Source organism: Falco punctatus, assembly GCF_963210335.1.
Source record: "Falco punctatus genome assembly, chromosome: 4".
In the NCBI taxonomy this organism is placed as follows: domain Eukaryota; kingdom Metazoa; phylum Chordata; class Aves; order Falconiformes; family Falconidae; genus Falco; species Falco punctatus.
The window spans coordinates 11,859,158-11,882,335 of NC_137583.1; the positions used below are offsets into that span (position 1 = coordinate 11,859,158).

The 23,178-nt window shown below is 42.6% G+C and overlaps 1 protein-coding gene across 8 annotated transcripts in view; it reads left to right on the top strand.

Moving 5' to 3' along the window:
- The first annotated feature begins 2,522 nt into the window (after window positions 1-2,522).
- CHCHD6 (coiled-coil-helix-coiled-coil-helix domain containing 6) overlaps window positions 2,523-23,178 on the top strand; it is a 114,646-nt gene continuing 93,990 nt past the window's right edge. For 4 of the 8 annotated variants that reach the window (XM_080384913.1, XM_080384912.1, XM_080384914.1 and 1 more), the window contains exons 1-4: window positions 2,526-2,717; window positions 4,778-4,910; window positions 6,074-6,143; window positions 8,274-8,418. In XM_080384913.1, coding sequence (XP_080241039.1) covers window positions 2,625-2,717; window positions 4,778-4,910; window positions 6,074-6,143; window positions 8,274-8,418 — 441 coding nt within the window. In that variant the 5' untranslated portion in view covers window positions 2,526-2,624. Of the gene's footprint in view, window positions 2,718-3,182; window positions 3,207-4,777; window positions 4,911-6,073; window positions 6,144-8,273; window positions 8,419-23,178 lie in introns of those variants that run through there. The other 4 variants (XM_080384917.1, XM_080384916.1, XM_080384915.1 and 1 more) reach the window with 4 other exon arrangements.

Sequence of the window (23,178 nt, forward strand, 5' to 3'; positions counted from 1 at the left end):
TGGTCATATTTTCTTTCTCGGATGACCCATATTATGGAGAAAACAACTTTTGGATTTTATTTTTTTTTTTAAATTCCTGAACAAATACAGCAGATAATGGAATAACAGGATGTCCTCTTGTCAGAGATGGATTTTTCCTTCTTGGAAGGGTATTAGAAGGACATCAAATGACTGTGCAGAGAGTGGTCTCTAAGTCTAAATAATTGTCGGTGAAGCCTTGACCTCTCTCTTGGTAACTAGACCTTGGTGCTCCTGGCATCAGGGATCTTTAATACAGGGTATCTTTCTCTGTTACTTGGGAAAAGGCTTATGTGGAAGTTGGAATTCACTCACGTATTTCTTGTTCTGGGCTTTGAAATGGACCCTGTGTGTCAGGACTAATTTTCTGGCTGCAGGGAGGATGTGATAGCTGCTGGGTAACAGCTAAATGTGCTGGCAGTAATCAGTACCCATGAAGTTCTCTTTTGTGGGGGTGTACAGGCTGGGGAAGTAGGGTGAACTTTGTCTCTGCCTTGGGACTGGGTCATGCCCTTGTGCAATAGCACCTTTCGGAGCTCCTTCCAGCCTCCCGGCAGAAAAGTGTGGGAATTATCCTAGGAAATGCTACTGCTGGAGTTAACTTTGACGTCCTCTGCTCCTGCATAGGTGGAGAGGTGTTTAAGTTGCTGTACAGCTCCTCCACCATTATCACAGCTGCTTCCACATCAGTGTCCCACAGGTAGTGGGCCCTGATGGGCTTCCTTGGGCTCTTAGAGACCACAGGCTGTAGGTGATGTGCAGTTTTGTTCGTCTTTGCCCACTCTCCCTTCTGGATCTTTGCAGATGATGCCTGCTACCTGGCTGGAATTACACCTGAAAAAGGCCTAAGGAAGGACGGCAGGAGTAATCAAAGTTATGGGAAGACTTCTGGAAGAGTAATTACATGATTGAGAGCTCACCGGTCTGGAAGAGCAATGCTGCAGGTCTCTGCAACCCAGAGAGTACAAGGGTGGCAAAAAAGGAATGACTGTTCACAGGCTTTTTCAGTACAAAACCTGGATGCCATCAAATGAAGCAAGCAGGTAGCAGGTAAGAAGTAAGAGGCTGGTGAGAGTGTTCTGGGGGGGATTGTGGTTTGGCTTTAGCCAGACCTTTGCTCTTGCACTGTGTACGTGCAGTGCTTCTGTGTGGTGCAAACGGCTGATGGTACCACGATCAGTGCCCTTGAGAGCTCAAGCAATAGGCCCAAGTCCCCAGTGTGCAAGGTATTACACAAATAACAAAAATACTCCCTGCTTCCAGGAACTGCTAGAGGGAAGAGGCCTGGACATCTTGTGGGGCAAAGAGTTCCAAATACTCCCTTAAAGCTGGCCGGAGTCCTAGTGCTGAGTCAAAGCTGTGATTGCCACATTAACTGTAGTGAAGAATAAGCATTAAACAGTTAAAACTGCCCTGATGTGCTACTAAGTAACAGGTAAGTAGTGTGTCAATGCCAGGGCTTCGTTAACTGTCTAGTCACAAACGCACAAAGCCATATAGGTCATCACATGGCCTGTATTTCTGGGAATACAGAAAGTTTGTTGGGTAAAGATCCTTCAGAGCTGCCACTTGGTCCAGCTGCTTGTACTTTACATTGTCTTGTTTCTCTTTGTTTAGGCTGGGGATCGGCCACGCCTGGCAATGGGAACTGTATCTGCAACGGCCTGACCTACGTGGGACCCACGCACGCGCCTGTCACGGGTGGTAACGGCACATGGAGTAGGCCTGGCTGGAACAGGGTGGCTGAGAGGAGCAGAGAGGCGAGTTCTGCCCGGAACAGCTGCTGTAAAATTGACTGGAGGTTGTAGACTGTAATTTTGTTTTTAATCACCAGAGATGTGAGCTGATGCGTTGGGGTGGGGAACTCCTTCCAGGACTGTGGCGTGTGTGAAAGTAGGCAAGGGATTCCTGGGAGGGTGAGGGGGTGCCCACGCTCGCTGTGGGCTGCTGCTGCTTTGTCTCGCTGGTGCTGGTGCTGAGGCCCTTGGACATCCATGGGGGCTTGTCAGGTCGTGCATCCTCCCTGGTGGATAACGCCTGGGTGGTTCCTCAATCCTGGAGCTAGCAAATAAGCTTTGTACCTTCCTGGCTTATTTTCTGCGTGGTTACACGTCGTTTTGTTTTCTTGCTTCCATAATTTTGACCCAGCGGAGAAGCCGGGTGAGCTGGGTGCATCGCGGTGGGGGGGTTCACGAGGTGCTGCGATCCTGCCTTGGGTGCGGAGGGTGGGCACGGCCCTTGGCGCGGGAGGGGAGGAAGAAGCCTGGCGGGCCCGGCCGCGCTTTGGTGCCGCCATGGGTATGTCGCAGGGTGAGGATAACGAGGTGGCCCGTCTCGGAGCGCAGCTTCTGTGAGGCCGGGTCAGGCCGCCCGCGCCCTGCGCACCGCAGCCCGCGCAGCCGCCGCCGGCAGCCTACGGCCCCCAGCCTGCACCGCGGCCGGCCGCCAGTACCGCGCCGCGCTATTGGCCGTGCCGGAGCCGGCCGCCAATGGGGCGCGGGTATGTTGGCAGGCGGCGGAAGGGGCGGGGCGCTCTCTGCAGCGGCAGACCGGTGCGAGTGGGGGGCGCGGAGGGGAGAGGCGTCCCCAGCGGCCGCCCTGCCGGCATGGGGGGCAGCGAGAGCAGCCACGGCGGCAGCAGGAAGGTCTCCTTCGGGCTGGATGAGCGGGAGCAAGTGCGGGTGCTGCAGGGCATCAGGGTGAGGAGGCCTGAGGGTTCGGGGGCCGGGTGCTCGAGGCTGCGGAGGCCGGGGGTGCTGGAGGCGGGGGGCAGAGGGCAGGGGCCGGCCTGAGGGAGACCGTGATGGAGTGGCAGGGTAGGGCAGGGTGGTCTGGGGAATGTGGTACGGAGTTGGAAGGGGTGAGCGGTGAAAACCAGCAAGGAGGAGAGGGGAAACTGGAAGGAGTAGAGGGCTGGAGGAGTGATAAGATGACTGGACAGTGGTGGGAGAGAGGGCCGAGGGCCTGAGCATGGTGAGCATGACACACCAGCCCTTCCGAACTCTGCTCTCAGCCCGCTTTCCCCTCTCACTGCTAAGTGAGCTATCTTGCCCCTGCCTTGTGCTTTGCAAGCAGTTTGGTGCTAAAAGCACTGCCTGGCTCTGAGGGCATCCAAGGGGAGACACCTCTGCCCTTATTGGTGGTACCAAGAGTCTCGGCAAAGCACTGCTTTCTGAACACGTGGAGAGGTAAGAGATTGTAAGGATTTGTGAGGATTTAGTGGTGTTTCTAGGAGGGGCAGTGGGAAGCTACTTCTTGAACTTTGATCGGACGACTGCACGTGTGTTTGAAAACAAGCCCTGGAGAGTGGTGGTGGTACCATTACGGAATGTTTTTTTTGCCCGTCAAGATTTCTGTCCCTATTTTTCATTGGTTAAGTTGTGGGGTTTTTTTTAATTTTTATTATCATTGTCATTGTTGGTGGTTCATATTTTTATCAGGTTTCCCCCTAAGGTTTGTCTAAAATGAGCTTGCAGGATGTGGTTACTTACTTTTCATCCCATTTTGACTAATCACTTGACAAAAGTTAACTAAGATTGTGCCAATCTCCTCTTTAAAGTGTTGGATGAAGTTCTTGCCTGATTGCTCTTTACAGGACTCCCCCTCACCTACTATAGACATAATTTGTTCTGGTGCTCTAATTTAGTTAGATGCTCCATCCAGCTAGATGCTGATGGAACTAGAGAAAAATGTGGGTTTATTTTTATTGGTCTGTTTATGACCTCCAGGAGCTCGAGATGAAGATGCCCTATGTATCTCATGGTAGCTGATTAGGTTAAATGAGCTGTGGCCTTTGTAGAGTGTTCCGTTTGACTTCCTGAAATAAATGTCAGGAATAATCATTACCCATTCTTAGTGGCAAGGATGATGTTTGGTGGGGTTTTTTTGCAGCTAAGAAGTTCCACTGAGCCTGCCCTTAATTAAGTCTGGCTTTTTACGCATCTGTGTTTTTAAAAAACAGTTGCCCTAAAGAGGAATTTAGCATGATAGCAATGTATAATGAATATGTTAAAGATGCAGTTAAATAGGATAATAGTGGCAACATGTCTTCTACTGTGACCAGCCTAGTTAGGGAAACAGCCTCAATTCATATTGTTCTGGAGCCAGAACAGTCAGCACAGAAGCCTGGAAGGAGGAAGGGGTCAATCTTAACAGTACTGTGAGAAATTCCTTGGACTCCATTGCCAGATAACTTAAACTTTTCTTTCTTTTCTGTTTGGACCCAAGTAAGGAAGTGAGAATGAAATTGAGATTGCAAAAATGTTTGCAGCATTACATGAATGGGAGGGCTGTGCAGCTGTTCCCTGCCATATGGTTTGCAGCACTTCTGCCATGCTGAGCTGGCTTAGCAAGCATGGGGGAAGAAGGAGGATGGACGGACAGATCTAAAGCCTGCTTAGTTCCTTTCCTTCCACTTCTGGTAAATATGTCCCTACTCCAGGGGTCGGCTTGTTTAGCAGTGCTTTCCACCTTTGTTAGTATTTGTGGAAGAGTAATTGTAGTTGTTCAGTGAAGCCTTCAGGGTCAGTAGACAGGAGGTTTTTATCACTTAAAGTATGTATTTTTAAAATGTAAGGTCAGCATACAGTTGTTGAACACTTGGATTTGAAGGACCATGGCACTGAAATGAGGAATCTGACAATACTTCCACAATAGCGTGGAAACTACCAAATGGGGAGTACAACTATAACATATAGTGAAATATATATACATTAAGAGTTGACTTGGTTAATTTGTTTCCTGTGCACATATGTTTCAGCTGTCTGAAGATGTAGTGAACCGAATGAAAGAATCCCCTCAAAGTAAAAGGGACAACCAGAGATCGCCTCATTCATCCAATGGCACAGGTCCATCTTCATCAGCTGCAGAAGGGAAACCCAAATCTCCTACAGGTACTGGTCGGTCCCTATCAGGTCTGCTGATTGTTTTGACACACTTCTCTGAAGCGCTGCCACTGGATGTTGTATCATATGCCTGTGTTGTTTAAGACCATCTTGTTGCAAGAGGCACTCTTTGATTAGCCTGTAACGTTTTTATGTATGTAGATATTGGCATCATTGAATGCCTTGGGTGTTATGGTCCTGTGATGTCCTCTTTATGTTTCTGAAAGAGAGCTGTGTCATCTGGCAGTTGGAGTGGTTGAAATGCTATTCTAGTTCTGTCAGTGTGTGACCTTAAGGAAGATGGCTTGTTTTTCCAGGTCCTTTCCTTCTCCATCTTTGGATTACCACCATTCTCAGATAATTCAATGAATATGTATAATTTTGTGAATGTTTCTAGGGTTTCAGATGAACATGCAATAAGCAAGGCAGAATTTTTTTATTTTATATTTCATTCCTGGCCAGCTGCCCTGTCTCCTTTGCTTGCACAAGGAGTATATTGTGGATGGTGGGGGAAATACTGCTTTTGGTTCTTTGGGAAGAAGCTCGTAGGGAAGGATAGACTGTCTAAGCACAGCTTGCCAAGTGGATGATGAGAACTTGGTTTCACTTGTCTTCCTTTACAGGTCAGAAAACTATTTGATTTCTCTTCGTTCTCAAATACACTTTGTTGATATATGTTATCAGTGTGGATTTGTTTAAGGCATCCAGCCTAACATGAAGTTAGGGAAACAGGCCTTTGCTTTTAGAGGTTTGTTTGCTCTTAGCCCACATCTTTCCTGAGAGTGGATTCAGCCTAATGGATGGCCTGAACTCCATCAAGTAAGTTCATCGCCACTTCTGGGACCCCTTATAATTACAAGAAAAGCAGGAGGTCAAGAGGAAGACTTAATGGATCTAGAGGAAGGAAATGGAAAGTAGATCTAAAACCATGATTATGTTTCAGTATAAACCAGGGTTTGAGGAGTTAAATCCTTACCTAGAAGATTCTGTAGCGTGCCTTGTTGAAGACAATGCTGTTGGCGTCTCTTTCATGAATTCAAATTCCATCCATCACACTTTTCAAGGTGTATTTTTTTTCTCTTGATGGGATAATACATATGAATTCTCAGATCATGATGTGATGAAGGACTATATTTTTTGCTATAGTTGTCACAAGTTTCTATTCTTTCTAGGAATCCAGCCACCAATGGCGAGTGACTCTGGTCAGAAGTCTTCTGCTGCAGAGCAGGAACTGTATAGGAGGTGAGGTGAAGTTCTTGAAAAAGACAATAGTTTAACTCCTTTTGGGCTGTGTATGTATATATGTTTTACTTCAAGCACAATGACTTTATGTTTTAATGCTCGAGAATCCCCTTTTTCAGTTAAGGGTTGTGGAAGACACTTTTTTAGCTTAGCCAAAAGAAACAGTCAGGAGAACTGTGGACAGGACTACAGAAAACTTGTGTCTGATGTGCATTGCAAGATCAGTGGAGTATAATTGAGTACAGTTGCCTTTTCTGGGAGAAATGAAGGAGTCTAAGTGTTTGATACTTCCCTTACAGATCTAAAGTAATCATAAAAATAACCTAAAATAATCATATCCATCTTATGTATCTGATTCCATTCCTCCTCCTTTTGCTAGACTTGGACATAATGACTGTCAGCTAGTACTAGAGTGCTATGAATTTTTCATCCAAGGGTACTTTAATTTATTAAGATAGAAATACCTGTAAAGATGGGGGTAAGGGTGAGGAAAAAACACTGCAGAAAAAACCTGTCCTCTTCTCTGTAAGAACCACAGCAGTCTCCTCCCAGTTCTAGGCGTTGCAGGGCAGTGAGAGCCTCATTTCCATGTAACTCAGTAGTTTTTTGTGTTAAACTGCTGGCCTGATCTGTCTGTGCATATTTAAAGATGCTGTAAAGATTGTTTTTTTCCTGTTCTTTCTTTTGCTGCTCTGATGGTGTCTTTACTGTGCTTATAGTCTAGGTAACAATGAAAATCAGTCTGTCTGTGCATGGTGTTCAAACCTGTTAAAATCTGTTGCGTCAGTCACACTGTCCTTAGGAAGGTCAGAGGTGCAACCAAGGAAAGTCTCTGGATAGGTGGTTTGCTTTCTAGGGGACTGTGGAATTGAAGTTGCTGGCAGTTTTCAGTGCTGAGCTGCTCAACTGCATCCCAAATACCTGATCTGGGAAAGGAGAGGTAGGGGCAGAAATGCAGGGAAAGGTCAGCAGGGAAAACAAGAAAGGGAGGAGCAGCTTGTATGTGTGTGGCTCAACTACAGAACCAGAACCAGGCCTGGATGGTCTGAATTGCAGCCTGAGAAAGTTTGTGGATGACAACAAATGGAAGGAGTCGTCACTGTGCTGGAGAGTAACGCTGCAACTTAGAGGGACCTCGGCAAGCTAAGGCATGGGAGAAGAGAGGCTGAGGGGTCTGCGTTGGCTTAGCCTGGTGAAGAAGGGCGATGTTATTTTTTCAAGTTCCTCAAATAGTGAAAAAGAGACAGTGACAGACTGTTCTCAGAGGTGCACACTGAAAGGACAAGAGGCAAGGGACACAGATACAGCAAGGAAATTCTGCCTGGGTATTGGGGTGTCTGTGTGGGTGGGTGAGGAGAAACCCCGAACAGTGAGTGCACTGAAGCACTGGAACAGGTTGCACCAAAAAGACATAGAATCTCCAGTCTTAGAGATCATCAGTAGGTGACTGGAGAAGGCCCTGAGCGACCTGATCTAATCTGAAGTTAGTACTGTTTTGAGTAGAAGGCTGGAATATATAACCTTCAAAGGTCCTGTCTAACCAAGTTTATTTTGTGATTAATTTCATGCTAATTTCTGTTTGCTTGCATGTGGAATTTCCAAGGCTTGAATTGTACAACATTTCCTTCATGGCAGTCTGAGATTCAATTGACCAGATTATGGATGGGGCAAGGCTGCTTCTCTGTGCTGTTGCTGCATGCATTTTATGTGATTTCCTTTCCTTTGTAGAGCAGAAGAGCAGTGCTGTCAGATAGGCTAACTCCTTTTGTTGCTGTACGTCCCATGATCTTTTCCAAAGCAGTATCTATTTATCTAGCTAACTACTTTCTATTCTCATTGTTTCAGATTATAGTAAGTACTTACTAGAGCTGCATATAACTGAAGTATAAACTTATGGTGCTAAGCCTACTGTTACTGCCAGAGCTGTACCTCACCAAAGTTACAGGTCATGTTTAAAGTTTGTTGGACTTTCGAATTCCTGCTGATAATGGAGGGGCTGTGAGCAGGTTTTGTCAAATAGATTATGGATTTGTGTTTCGGCTCTAGGTAGGGATAGTCTATGCTAAGCCATGACTCTGTTGCCAGAAGGCTGCTGATCATCTTCTCTGTTTGCCTTTGGTGCTCATACAGGTATGAGCAAGAGCAGGCACTGGTCCAAGAGGAGTTGCTCCGGCTCGCCAAAAGAGAAAGGGAAGCAGCCAGTGAGGCCTTGAATACTGCCCTTCAGCGGGAAAGGAGCACCACTAATGAAGAGAGGCAGAGAGTGGCTCAGCTGGTGAGTAACCACAAACTCCAGTACATTTCCATGCAAGACAGGCTAAAATATCTCTGCTTGAGGACATTTGTTAAATGTCACTTGTGTGATCAGCTTAGAAGCTTTGGTTTAGGCTGAAACACCTGTCACCACCTAATTCATCATTTGATGTTTGGCTCACAGTGTAGCTGGCGAACTACGTTTGCAGCATGTCATGCAGTGATGCTAAGGCCAAACTTGCAGGGAAAGGCTTAAGCAATGACTGTGCTGGGGAGAGCTTTACCTGTGCAGGTCAGTGCGGTGTGTGTATATGGGGTTGTTGCTTGAGCTAGAGAGAGTGCTAAAAATATCAAGTGTTAAGTATTGTAACATTTTGAAGAAGGCTTAAGATTGTTTTTTAGGGACCAGGAAGCATAAACCCCTTTTGCACACACCAATGACTCCCAAGATGATCTGTTATTGCCCAGTAACCACAGCCTTTACTATTAGTCAGGCACCTTGGTGTTGCTGGGATAACCCGTTGAGTTACTGTCATACTGGTGCTGAGAAGAGCAGTGAGGGGGAGGCAGAAGTAGAGTGAGGTGAGGCAGAGTAGAGCAAAAGGCTTGTGTCACTGTGGTAGATTGGAGTTGTCATTGGTGCATAATATTCACATGATACTATTTTGTATTGTTTTCTTTTGAATACTAACATTACTATGGCAATGGTAAATGCCTGTAAACAATGCAGAGTCTTACTGGAACTGCCACTTATTCCTGACCTGCAGTGGTATGAGGCGTCGGGGTGTGACAGTGAGGTAGGACCTATGCTTGCCACAGTGAGATCAAACTGCCTGTTCATTTAGACTGTGATGTTGAAGCTTTGAGAGAACTAGACTCAGAGTAATTCTCCTTGCCTGGTACACACTGAAAGGATGGTTTAGTGAGAGGACAGGCTTGAGTAATGATAGTCCTTACTGTGTTCCTTCCATGCCACTGATCTGTTGCATGCACTTGATTTAAATGAAGAATCCTTCTATAAGCATGTTTTTTCTATACATTGAATGCTAACTGGCATGGCTTACCTAGGCATGTGACTTGTCTGTGAAGCATTTTGTGGTTATGACATGAAGGTGTTGGAGGGGACTGAATAAATAAAATTTATACAAGAATGGCCGTAGTGGTTCAGACAGAAGGTCCTTCTCGCTATAGTGCATCTCTGACAGTGATCCATAGCAACTGTTTAAGGAGAGCATGGGAACAGAGCAGATGTATAGCAGTATTTCCCACCTTATACCCTTGCAACTTCTGCTGTTCTGGGGCTTAGGGGCCCCTTCAGCAAGAGGTTCTATTTTCACCTTGGTGATTAACAGTCCTTAATGAAATTGTCCTCCATGAATTCATCTGTCTGTGTTTTTGTACCCATTTGTGCTTTTTGACTCCATGATAATGTTTGTACGTGGTTGGATTGGTAGGTCTCTGAGATTGCTTTCCTGGATATAGCTTGTGAATGTCTGCTGTGTCATAGGAAGTTTCCTCTTGGTGGGTTGTACCCTAACCACAAGAAGTTGCGTGATTGCTGAGCTTTAGAATAGTGATGTGTGAGGCAGGCGACTGCTGTTCCTTTGCATAGGACATCTGGGTCATCAGATGCAGTACCAACTCTCTTTCCAGTAGAAAGAGAATATTCCCTTTATGAATGTAATTAACTGACTTCTGTAAAGAGATGGGGGAAGAAGCTAGTGGATGTGGCTCAGCTCAGAAGTAGGGCCTTGCCCTTCTGCAGTGAGCTGTAGAGGAATCCGGGAGAAATGTGACTAGCAGATTCAGGCAATATTTGTGAAGTGTAAAGAGGGAGCCTCTAAAATGAGTTGTGACCTGACTGCTAACATTCAAAAGCTGTTCTGTTATCTGAATCAGCTTTTAATCCTGCAGCGTCACATACCCAGATATTGCATACTTGATGCTCTGCAAAAATGTGATCAGGCTCTCCTTGTGTAACCCATAAAGATAAGATAGTGACCACATAGTGTTAGCCCAGAACATAGTACAAGAATGAGAAACTGTTAAATTTAATTGCTCTTTAATTATCTCTTGATCAGTCATAAATTTAAGATCCTTAAAAATGGAATAGTCTAGTCTGTCCTTGCAAAGATGAGGTCAAAGCTATTGTTTATTGACTTCTAGATGTCTTCCTAAGCAGGAACTGTTTTTGCCAGTCTTTTAAATTATTGGAATCCCTATCAGACCTGCTTTATCTTAGCTACAGTTCCCTTTTGGGCATGGTTGTATTATTGTATTGACTCAATCCTGCTCAATTTGTATCTGTCTATTGTCTAGCAGTATTGGTTTCTTCCTTTATTTGGAATAGGGCTTGAAGTTTCTTGCTCACTCTTCTGCTTTTTAGCCTTAACACGAGGCAAATAATGGGTGTGAGCTGCTTTTTCATCTCCTTTGTGTCAGTCTTCTCTTTCAGGTAGAAGGTAGTAGTAGAGCTTAAGGTACCTAGTGGTAGTCCAGGTGCAGATGCCGCTTGTAATGATCTGCTTAAATTTATAAGGGAACAACTTCCAAGTTTTTTGTTGTTGTGACCTGCTAGGGAAGGCAGAGAAAAATGGGGCAACTCCCATGGAAAAAAATAACAAATGGATAATTTGCTTTTAGCAGCACTTAATTTAGTGAAAATTGAAAATCATGCCACATATAATTAGAAAGGTTTGGTCTGTGTATTTATTTATTTATTTAATATTTTCAGTAAGACCTTGAGCTGCCCTGTGCCCTTAACATATAAATAGTTTGATGATTAGTAGCCTTTTCTTGTACAGTTGTCACCAGTAGTGCTGCAATAATCTCCTTTAACCTTACCACTTGTAGACCATAAATCCAAGTATGATAGCTGTATTTTGAAATGATTTCATTTTGATTGTGCTGAACGTCACTTGTAATTTAATCTGTTCTTTATGATTTTTATTCACTGACTTTATTATTGGCAGTATTGCTATGGAGCACTTCTTCAGTCTTATTATATAGTGCACATTCCTGAAGAGAGTGTAGACTAGAGCTAACCTTTGATAAGGAGCTTGCTGGCAGCTTCTGGGGCCAGTTACTTCATCATTTATGGGGAAGGGTGCAGATTAAAGCTTACTGTTGTTTTTTTGTGGGTTCTGTGTTTTGTTGTTGTGGTGGTGTGTGTGGTTTTTTTGTTTTCGGTGGGTTTTTTTTTTGTTTCCTTCTTGAAGGGGTGCACTGATACAAGAAGCATTTAGAGTTAAGTATCTGGGTCCTGTTCTACATTTTTCTTTTGATTCTTTTTTTAATGCTTTGAACAAGGTACTTAGCTTTTAGATACCTTATGTTTTGAGTAAAACTTAAAGTTTTAGTTTAAGAAGTAAAACAGCTCTGTAAGTAGAAACAGTGCAGCATTCACTTCTCTCTTTGAATATGTTTTTTGATTAACCATGGGGGACTGGCTTGAATGGAAATAGTCTGCTAAGCTGCTGCAGAAGGACTCTTACATGTTTGTTTCAAAGATAAAATGTTTTGTTTGTACAGCACTGCAGGATTGTGGTCTGGCTGGACTCTGAATAATTTAATGCTGTGGGTACTTAGAATACAACAAGGATTATATGTACAGTATTCACAGCAGGGCCTGGGGTGTTTAATGCTTGTAGCATGCTTTCAGTCTCATGTAAAATATCCAAGAATTAATACAGCTATCTTTATATCCTTTTTTATTTCTAGCATGAGGGACTTCCAAAGTTGTCATAGTCAACTTACTTAATTGCTTCACTGTGTTGTGAATAATCTCACCTTTCCCCTGTACCAAGAGTCTTTCCTTTTTTACTTCCAATTAATCAAAACCTCTTTTCTCAACTTCTCAGTTCTTTTGGCTTTCTTTTTTTCTCCTTCTTACCAACAAAAGAAACTTTGCAAGCAAAGCTGCTCTTTTTTCTCCTTTCTGCTTTTGTAATCTCTTAAGGCTGCACAGCATGTGCAGCATATGCATCATGAGCCTCTTGGAGCCAGTGACTCCCTGCCTGATGGTTTTTGCTGGAACCTTTGAGACAAATCAATGTGGAATGGAGATGGAGAAAAGCAGAAGCTGGGGGGGGGGGAGAATAAACGCGATTAAGCGAAGACATCTCATTACTACTCTAGAAAGGGAGGATTATAACTTATAAAATAGGAGGATCTCATTTAGGGGCCATGTCTGCCTCTGTTATCAGGACAGAGGGAGAGCAAATAGAATAAATGAAATTAATACTTTGAAAAGAAGCATTACCCGGATTTGAGAATTGGTCTAATATGATTTGTGCAAAGCTCTGAAGTTCTTATCTCCCCATTTAATACCCCTTGGATAATGGCTTTGTCAGAGTTATTGACCAAAAGTCATCATCTTCCTTCCCACTTTGAAAGAATGAATTCAGAAATGGGGTAATGGCAGGACAAACTTTGCACCATGATTAGCTTTTTCAGACAAGATTGATGGGCGTTGGTTGCTGCATGGAAAGAGACTGGACACAGAATTCCTAAATTGCTGGGAGTGTTTTTCCAGCTATTGATGATGGACAGCTTACTATTCCCAGTGTTCCTGGTCATGCCCTGCTCACTGGCTTGCTGGATGGCAACCTGTGCTTTCTGGTGGCTCCAACATTGCACTGTTGTGATTAGCGTGGCCCAGAATATACATGTGGGAGGAAATAGAAGGATTTAGGATTTGTCTCTGGTTGCTCCAGTAGCTGATTATAACTGGTTGTAGGCTGTCAGATTCTTTCTGATGATTTCTTGCTCAGAAATAATCTCTTTGCTCTTCAGACCCTTTCATTTCCTCTTGTTGATTCAGGAGAGAAGGGCAGAAGGAAGAACGCATGGCTGGGAATGTCTTTTCATCAGAGCAGTGGGTTTTGATACTGGTGTCATTCGTGAATGTGGGATTCTGAACTTTTGGGCTTTGCCTGTGGCATACTTTAGACACTTCCACCCTTTCTTTAGTGTATATTGATCTGCTGACATTTTAACTGATATGTTTTCTTCTCCATTTCAAGGAATGTGGAGGTAGAATTGCTTAAAATTGCTGAAAGCAGCATAAACAGCCCATCCATAGGTTGTTACAATGGAGGAGAATTTTCGTGGTAGTTGGGGAGTGACCAGGTGGAGTAGTGATATCAAATGTTTAATAAAATTGAATGTATTGTTAGTGTTTTCTTTTTGGCCTTGTAAGGGTAGAGAAATGATCCAATTGGCCCATTCATGGAAAGTTTTCTATAGATTTCTGGTCATTGATGAAGCTTCAAGCCAATCTTGCTTACATTTTGTTGCTGTGAATTGCCCACTGTTGTTGAGCAGTAGTATCAACTGTAGATGCAGCTGAGCTGGTACTGAAGATGGTTTTAGAAATGGTGCTGAACATCTTTTAGTTTTGTTAAGGCTTCCATTTCCTTTGTGATAAGCTGGGGATCAGCTTCATCCCGGCTGATTAGCCATAGGTAAGCGTCTCTAGATTAGACTGGGGTTTTGTTGTGCTTAATCTCCTATCGTTGTGACAAGCTGGAGTGCTCGGCTGAGGTCCAGTAGTAGCATGGTGTTGGCATGGGGCCATCAGTGAAGTGAGACTGCTGCTTTTGAGGTCAGGCCTCTGTCATCAAAACTTGTCATTTTTTCCTCTCTGTTTGTTTGAGTTGATGTAATTAAAATTATTCTGTCTATGAGCTTTGGGTTATTGTCTGGATACTGTTCACATCAGGGCCAGTTTTGTTGGTGCTGTTTGCTCTGTACCTAAAATGTAGCACACTGAGCTAAAACCCTTCTCTTTGTAAGTTGGAAGCCTATGTGTAGGAAATGAGTTCGTTCTGGGAGGAGGCATTACTAACACAAATCTTGGGATTTAGTGTTTAATAGCTCTAATTTCTGCAAATAATTCTTGATTGAAGTTTTTTGTGGGTGAAGCAAAAACATTGATTAAATCAGAAAGTATGGAGGCTTGTTTTAAATAATGCAAGATGAGGAAAAAGCCCATTTAGTTACTTTTCTCGAAGTTTGATTTTCATTGATATTACAGCGATTAGCAACATATACATACATGTGTTTATTAAAGGAATGGCACCTTTTTTTCAGATTAATTTTTGTTTTCTTTAGAAAATGACTGGTGCATTTAGTTACTAGTACATTAATTCCCACATACAGTGTGGGTACCACCAGTTGTGGGGGCAGTAGCTCTTGATGATTGTTGTTCCTTCCAGTTTGACTATTTGCAGAGCATTCACATACTGTGTGTCGATGCTTGTGTACCTACTCTTACTGCAAGCAAAACCAGCTAGGGAGCTCTGACTAGGTTAGCAGGAGTGGTGTTGTCTTTGACTAGAAGTTGCAATGCAGCTGTTCTCAATTGCTTTCACTAGTTGAATAGAACTGCCTTTTAAATGGGTTGAGACAATGGAAAGATGGGTTTTTTTGGTTTAAGCCTTAATGATTTGTTACAAAGTGTTGCAAGCTATTGATAGATTAAATAGCTAGGCTGAGTAACTTCAGACCTTGTTTCTCCTATCCCGCTCATTCTTGCTGTCTGGGCTAGGAGATACTTGTGACTTCCCTTTGAAGAAAGTTTATTAGTGTAGATCTTTTAAAGTTAGTGGTCTGTTATTCTGTAGTCTTTGGCCAGAACATCCATCCTTCCCCTCACCCCATTTGTGTTCCTCTTTGGCTGCTACCTTCTAATATAGAAGTGGGTGCCTTTGTGCAATGCAGGAATTACTACTTTTAAATGTTTAACAGTTTCATAAAGGGTTCTCTGCAGAAAGTAATCTTGCAGTATTAAATGGTGGACTTAGGAAAGGTTTGCATTAAATTTAAGCTCGGCATGGTGAGAATCTACATGTCTTCTAGCCTCCAGCAAGCTATTAACTTCTGTCTCTGGAGCATCAGTGAGGTCTAAATTTAACTAAAATGTGTACTGCAATGAACCCTGAATGTGAAAACAAAGCCAAGCCAACTCCTCTTTCTCAATCTTCTTTTGAGGGAAGGTAAAGGTGTTTTCTGGCTAAAGGTAAGATGCTGCATATGTATTCATTATTTTCCCTGCTACTGCTACTATGATTTGTCAGACATTCATAGCATTTTTTTTAACAACCTCCAATTTCTGCAGCTAGTCTTTTATCTCCTGACTGAAGGTTAATTTGTGTTTCGAGAGGTTTTGCAGATTTCAGCAGCCGATGGGCGTTTGAGCTTCTCATTTTTGTAGTCTCTTGGGCTAAGGGACCTTATCACAGGGTTGGTCTATTTTTAAATCCTACAGCTGCAACAAATTGAAGCTGTCTGTGGTGCTGCCTGCTTCCCCTGTCTTGCCTTCAATTCTTCTGTGCCCATATTTCACACGTTTTGTTTTTTTTGTTGTCTGCCAAGTTCATATGCTCCACAGAAACTTCTTCCAGATTCATTTGTTCTGACTTACGATTATTGTAAAGCTATTCAGTCATTTAAAAAGCAATAGATAAGATTAGCCTTCCTTTCCCCCTATCTATAACTACAAAATATTAAGCTCATAAAGAAATAAGAGAATAATATGCTGATATTTTTCCATGAGTGGTCCAGCAAAGCTAGTACGCTGGTTTTTGTTTGTTGTGGGTTTTTTTTTGTTTTGTTTTGTTTTTTTTTTTACTGCCAGACTACTGTAGAGTAGCAAAATGCTGCTCTAATTTTGCAGCTAATTTTGGGGGCATAAGCAACAGAGATTTGATAATGCATCAGGATGTTTCAGTAGCCTTTCCTTTCCCATTAGCCAGTATTAGTCAATCCTATGAGCCAGTATTAGTGAAATGTGGTATGGTTTGTGGTATGAGATTGTCATAGATGTAAAGCCTGAGACTGTTTTAAGAGTATAGTTCCCACTAGCTTGGTTAAACCTTATTTTTGGATTAGGATTTTGCTTGTCTGTGTTTGGAGTGTTTGGAATATTACATCTATCTAACTTAGTATTTGGTGATAGCTTTCCAATATTCATTGTATTCTATCTAAAATATGATGGTGTTTGAATCTTGGATCAATGATCTTTGATTACTGAAAATTCTCCTGATGTTTCTGTCGCAAAGTGTTACTTAAAAAGAGAGCAAGATTATGAATTTAAAGGGCTAATATAATAGCTAGGAAATAAATTTGCAGTAAATGAAAACCTTTGCTCTTGCACTCTCAGATGATGGGGATGTGAGGTAGGTGACCTGCCACTGGATGTTGTTTCTGTCGTATTTCTGAAATGCCATGAAAACTAGCGTTGGTGCTTCCACCAACACCTTTTCTTGGAACCTTAACATGTCTTGATGCAATCCTTGTTGACAAGAGGGGTGGTACAGATGGTATGTGATGTGGGCAGAGTGTTCCACACTGGGCGGTGGTATGAGAAACGGTGCAGGGTTCATTCTGGGTCTTAATAAGAAAGACTGACAAATGGGTTAATGAAATAGCTGTTTTAATAAGACAGAATAAAAAGAAGATTATAGATAGCAAGTAAATCTTACATCCCTTCAGGTGGTGGGACCCCTGCTTTCATGCAGCACTGGATAGACCCTGGATGGATTTTCCTATGGCATGCTGTGCAAATGGAGAGGTTCTGCCTTTTTTTGTCACTTGAGCAATTATATTATTACAAGAAAACAACTCTGTGAAGGATGTTCCCATAAGAACATTTTGCTACTTTTTTTAGATAATAGCACGGTCCCGCAGAGGCCGGTAGTGAGGGTCAGCTGCTGCAGACTCCTCTGTGGAGGTACCTTGCCGAGGTGCCTGTGCAGCACCGGACAGGCCTGATGGTCATGCTGTGTCTGTATGTACAGCATGGCACGGGCCTGCGCCTGCTCAGGTTAACTGGTCTGGGGATCACCACCTCCTCGATGCACAGTCGCCACCCAGTCAGGATCACTACATCTACCCTTCATGCAGTTTTTACCTTTCTCAAAGATAGCTAAGTTACAGATTATATTAGCAAGCTGTTCAGCTAATATGAAGTTTCCTGATGGGCTGGAATGTTACTGGTGTGGTAACAGCTGTCAGTGCACAGCACAGACCAGTGTGGGGTATTCCAGTGGGTTCCCATACAGCAGCTGTTCATAGTAACATACGGGCTTCTCAAGCTCCAAGTACCAGGCCCAACAGAGCAGATGTGTCCTGTTCAAGATCACATTTTCTCAAATAACGATGTTTTCACAAGTCTCTCGATACAAATAGATTTGTTGGGTCATACTGGAAGATGAAACTGAGTCTACATGGTGTGATGGAAGAAATCAAAATAAGCACCAATATTATTTCTTTATTTCTAACCTCAAAGAAGAGTTAAAGCAAGTTGATATGAAGAGTAAATTTTGCTGAGGCTTTTTCCAGTTTGTTTATACCCTCTGCTACAGATGGGCATCCTCAAACTTGCTTCTATTTGCTGATGAAGTTTATTTTCATTCTTGTTTGCTTCCCTCTCTCTGTCTTTTAACTTTCCCCAAACTGCAGGACTGTTTGCTCCTGCTGCTTCTCCTTGTTGGTGGCGTTATCAGGCATGTGTACAGCGGGTGAGATTGCAAACGCCACTGTTCTCTGGGATTCTAAGGATCAGACAATGTTTTACACGCCGTCCCATTCTCTAGCTGGCTGGTTGGACATGATGTTGGTACCTTATCTTCACGCTGACACACACTGGACATTAATAGAAATACATTGCTGAGGCACATGTGTGGAATTTCAAGCAGCCTTTCTAGCTGTGCTTTAGATAGTCTATTGTGTGCTTAACCTCTTGGAAGAGGTTTTGATGAGAAACGCATAATGTTAACTCTTGGGCAGCTGGGTGGACTTACTACAGTCAGCATAATATCCTCCTAATTGCATGCTGCTTATGTATTTTGGAGTTTCAGCGGTTTTAAACCTATCTTTCCATGACCAATATTCCTGCTTCCTAATGCAAATTTTCAGGGAAGAAATAGGTATGTGTATTGCATGTGGGGAGGAGGTAGGAAATATGTGCTGTAGAGGGAAGTGAGCTGCCAGCATCCTTGTTTAGCTTTGTCTGAAGTCTGTTCCTGAATTATTTTTGGCTCTGATTACCTTACATCAAATAAAAAAATGACCTGGATGCAACTGCTGCTATTTGCCAGGAATTCCTTCTGCTTTTGGAGCACATCAGAATTGTTATTGTTTCCTTTGTACTATATATGTATACTTTCTCTACTTGTTTGTGACGACCATCTGCAATTATCTGTATTATTTATGAGTCCCGAGTAAAACATGACGGGAAGTAGCTTCTTAAAAGGGACTGTACTGAGGGAGAGGAAATGAGCTGATGACTTTCTCTTTGATTTTTGTTTAGACAATGAAAATAGAACACCTGCAAGCTTATGAGGGAGGGAAGGAATTAGGAGAGTTAGCTGGCTTTTTTTCCTGTCTGTGTGTTACATTGGGGGTTTAGAGCCTTTTTATCCTTGAAGACTTTGTGATAATGGGCAAACTTGAAGAATGATGCAGTAGGAGTTGAGGGTAAAAATTGATCAAACAGACAGATAGATCAGGGCAATGTATAATTACTGTCCAAAAGAAAAAAGCTCCATAGTTTAATACCTGCTTGAGTAGTACATTAGACTAAGGATACATTTGTTAAATAACCAGTGCCCTTCCAATTAAGACTGAGAGCTTGCCATGTACAGTGACTGAATCTTCAGCTTTTGCCATGGAAAAAGTGGTTTGCTGTTTAGCAGATGACTTCAAGCCCCTTTCTTTTCTATATAGGCTTGTATCTCTTCTCTCTCCTTTTCCCTTCTCTCTAGAGTCTGAGCGGAATGGCTATCTTCCTCAGTGTTCATCTTGCTATAGCTGTAATTGGCACTGTCAACTGAAACTGTGACTCCCTTCTATAGTTTCTGAACTTCCAATACACAAACGGTTCCTTACAATAGTTGTCGTCTTCCCAGCTGAAGGCCTGAGCAATCAGTCATTTTGTATTTTCATATGATATGCTCTCCAAGTTTAACAGCTAAATCTGGAATAAGGGGGATTGGGTATAAGGATGTGTTAAAAAAAACCAAAAAACAAACCAAAACAAACAACCCCATAAAACCCCCACAAAAACAAAACAAAGAACAAACCACCACAAAACAAAACATAGCAGTACTTCAAAAAAATAAACAAAACCAAAACCACAACAATAACAAAAACTAAGTCAGCTGCAAATAAACTTGCATGTTTCTTAAACCCTCTTCTCTAGCTTTTCAGGGTAAATGATTTTTGTTTCAGGAACAAAATATGAAAAAGCATGAGAAGTTTAAACTGCAAAGCCAACTAGTATTTTAATGATACTGAATGTCAATGTGGTCTACAGTTTTTCATCATGTAAAAAGTTGCACGCACCCCCCCCCCCCAGCCAGTGTGCCTCTTCCTGTTCAAGGCTCAGCATTTTGCAGTGTAATTTTTCTAAGCTTTGTGCAACTGAAGGTTATCATAGGGTTCTATTAAAAAAAACCCAACAAACTACAACCTACTTGCCTGTGATTTCCTGTTATACAGCAAAAAGAGGTGGTTCTCTGGTCAAGTAAGAATTTGACAGTGTTCCTGTACGGGTAACAGAAGTGGGATGCGTCAACACCTTTTCCTATCTGATTGCTTTTCAGAAGCCAGGTCTCAGGTCACTCGGCCCTTTTTCCAGATTGTGATGAACGTCTAAATGCAGTCTTGAAGCTGTTGCCAGCCACTTGCATTTTCTTTTCTCTAGAACAGTTCAGTAGTAGTTCATCAAATTTTATGCATCTCGGGTAAAAAATAAGAGTTTTAATTGTAATTAATCTTAGAGTACTAGTTTGTGCCCAAATTAAGTGGGGACCAGTAGCCGTGTTCCTGTTCCAATAATGTCATTCTGCCATAGCAGGCTCATTTTCCCAGGTTAATAAGGAATGTGTTAAGGCACCTGGAGGGAAAGGAGCTCAAATGGCCTTAGCTGCCATTCTTCTCGATGTAGATGGGACTAGGTGGTTGATAAATACTTTGACGCCTCAGGCCTTGCAAATGCACGTTGCTCCCTTAGGAAAGAAAGTAGTTCCAGGGGTACCATGGTGTTCTTCAGGCGGGATTGAAGCAGCTAGACAGAATAGATTTTCTCCAGCACCAGTCTCACTAACATGAATTTTAACCCCTCTTAATTTCTGTGTTTTGCTGTCAAGTATCCTGGTGGGCAGGTAATGGTAGATGAAAGATTTTTCTGACTGTGTGTGCATGCCAGTGCAGGCAGAATTTTGCCTTGTTTGCACATGTGTTTAGAAGTTACATCTGCTTGTTGCACGAGAAATATGTCTTACTGGGTATTCTCAAACTGTAGTAAAAATTCACATCTTTGTAAGAACGAATAATAAACTTCTGTATAATTAGACTAATTTGCTATTGTTGCTCCTTGGCCAGCAGATGTTGCTGTTGAGCTTGGTTAGGCTTCACCGTAGCGTTCAGCAAGTCACTTGCCTCTTTTAAGAGCTATGATGTAGACGGATTCGGAACTAAGTTTCCTACTTGATAATTCATGTCATCTACTGGTAAGTCAATATACTGTCCAGAGACTTACGGTACATCTTGCGCACACGTGTGTGTATATAAATAAATGATATTAGCATGTCTGTTTTGACCAGTGCATTATTTTTTTCTCTTTATTACTGACTCTGAATTCTTATGGAACTTTTTGCTTCATTAGCAAAGTGGGTTTGATTTGTTTATTTTAAAATTATTTTTGAGGTAGGGAGTTTGTTGGATTTTCAAGTGAGCCTTTAAAACATGATGCTGCAAATAGAGTCTAATAAACAATCCATAAACAGCATATGCTCATTAATACCCTTTGAATTTAGTGTCTGTGAAAATCTATTACCTGCCTCATGCAGAACCTGGGAGACGAATTATGTGTTTTATTTGGGGTTAAAACCACAGCTCAGCCCGGTGGCTGCTCTGTGTGTTGGTCTTGCAGACCCTGTGCTCTGCTCCTCAGTTCTTTGGGATGTGATTCTAGCTGTAGTACTTTTATTTTGGAACAAAGATTTTTAATGTGCATCTCTGTTGCGTGCCAGTGATGATGCCTGAGTTCATACTCTTTTTCCTGTGGTGTGATCACTTTTGCAGCAGCAGTGAGTATTTCCTGAAGATGGCACTGAAGGTACATCCATGAAGACTCCTTTCCAGGGGTGGACCTGCAACTGCTGAGCCCTCAAATTGCTTGCATACCAATGAAATGTCACAAAGTTTTTTTTCTTATTTGTTTTCATTCTGTCTCTAGCTTCTCCAACAGTTACCATAATATTTTTCAGGATGAGCTTACACTAAGTTTTTGAAGTTCATTGGTTTCTATAGAAATACAACATTTAGAGTTGTGAGGCCACTATGTACTGACAGAGTTTACGAACTGGAGATGTATGTTGAATCAGCCTGCTTCTGTCTTTCATTTTCTCACCATGCTTCCTGGGGCTTGCTTTCATGCTTTAATGCATGGATTTAGCAGCTTGTGAGGTTGCTGTGCGTTCCAGCTGCAGAGTGGAGGACAAGGCTGTTGGGAAGGCAATGCAGGTTTCCACACAAATTAGGTAGTATGTTTTCAGCCACCTCAAATTTCTCTTTGGTCTTCAGCTCTCTGGTTGGTTTCTAGTAGTACTTGGAGGGGTAGATAACTGCAGCTGAGAGTTGGTGTGGTTTGAGAAGTGGTGGGAGGATAGTGGCAGATGCTGTCGTAATGACATCTTGTGCTCTCTATCAAAACTAATGTCACTGCCTCTATTCTTCAGATCCTCTTTAAGATTCACTGTTTTGACCTACATCCCAGCCTTCTAATTGGATAAAACCTACAAAACCTGGTCTGTAAAAATTGGCTATAGTATCTGTGTCCCTTTGGTTTTGACTGTCTGCAGTCAGACTATGTAGACTGCCTAAGAAGGGCTGTACTGAAAAACCAGTGGAGTTTCTTTCAGTAGAAGTTTGGGATGTGTATGCAGTGCTTTTGTAGAGGCAGTATCTCAGGTCAATCTTCACTGATATTGTAGGTTTCTGACTGATCTGAGTCATTTGGAGTTTAAAACATAAAGATGATCTAGCTGGCCTTGGACAAAATGAATTACTGCTTTGAAGGCAGAATCTTCTCTTAAGGGCTAAGTTGGTGGTTGGCTGGAATCCCTGCAGATTTTTGGGGAGATTTTTATCTTTTCATCTGTTTTCAAGAAGGAGAAACGAGTTATAAAAACCACTTAAAGGTTCAGTTAAGATTTATTCTGGCTGCGTAACTGCCTCCCATAATAACTTTAATATGCATCATCCTGAAACTCCTAATTGGCCCTGGTGTTGGCAGGGCTTTCAGACCCAGCAGAATCTCCAATGTTCAGCAGCTTTTAGGAAGGATTGTAGCCAGAGAAGCACAAAAGATGAAATGGCTGCCTTATAAATTCTGACTGACCTTGAGAGTCCTTGTTTTAACAAGCAGGAGGACGCTGTTGAGAGCCATCTAGATAAGAGCAGTAGTGGGAGTGTGCGTAGGTACGCAATTGTTGAGGCAAGAGGGGAAGATGGGGGAAGACCTTGTGGGCTTGGTAGGAGGAGGTGGTTTTGTTGTGGGCTATGTACCTACCTACACTGTTGTTTCTGTTCTTGGTTGGAGTCTTGTCTGTACTGACACTGATTAAAAATGGTTGTTTTTTTTGTTTTGTTTGTTTTTTTTTTTTTGTCTGATGGATGATTGTGGGGGTGGGCTATGGAAGGTCTGTGGGTTGAAGTAATCCATTTCATCAATTAGTGTCTTTATTTAAGAAATGATCCCAGTCAGTTGTTC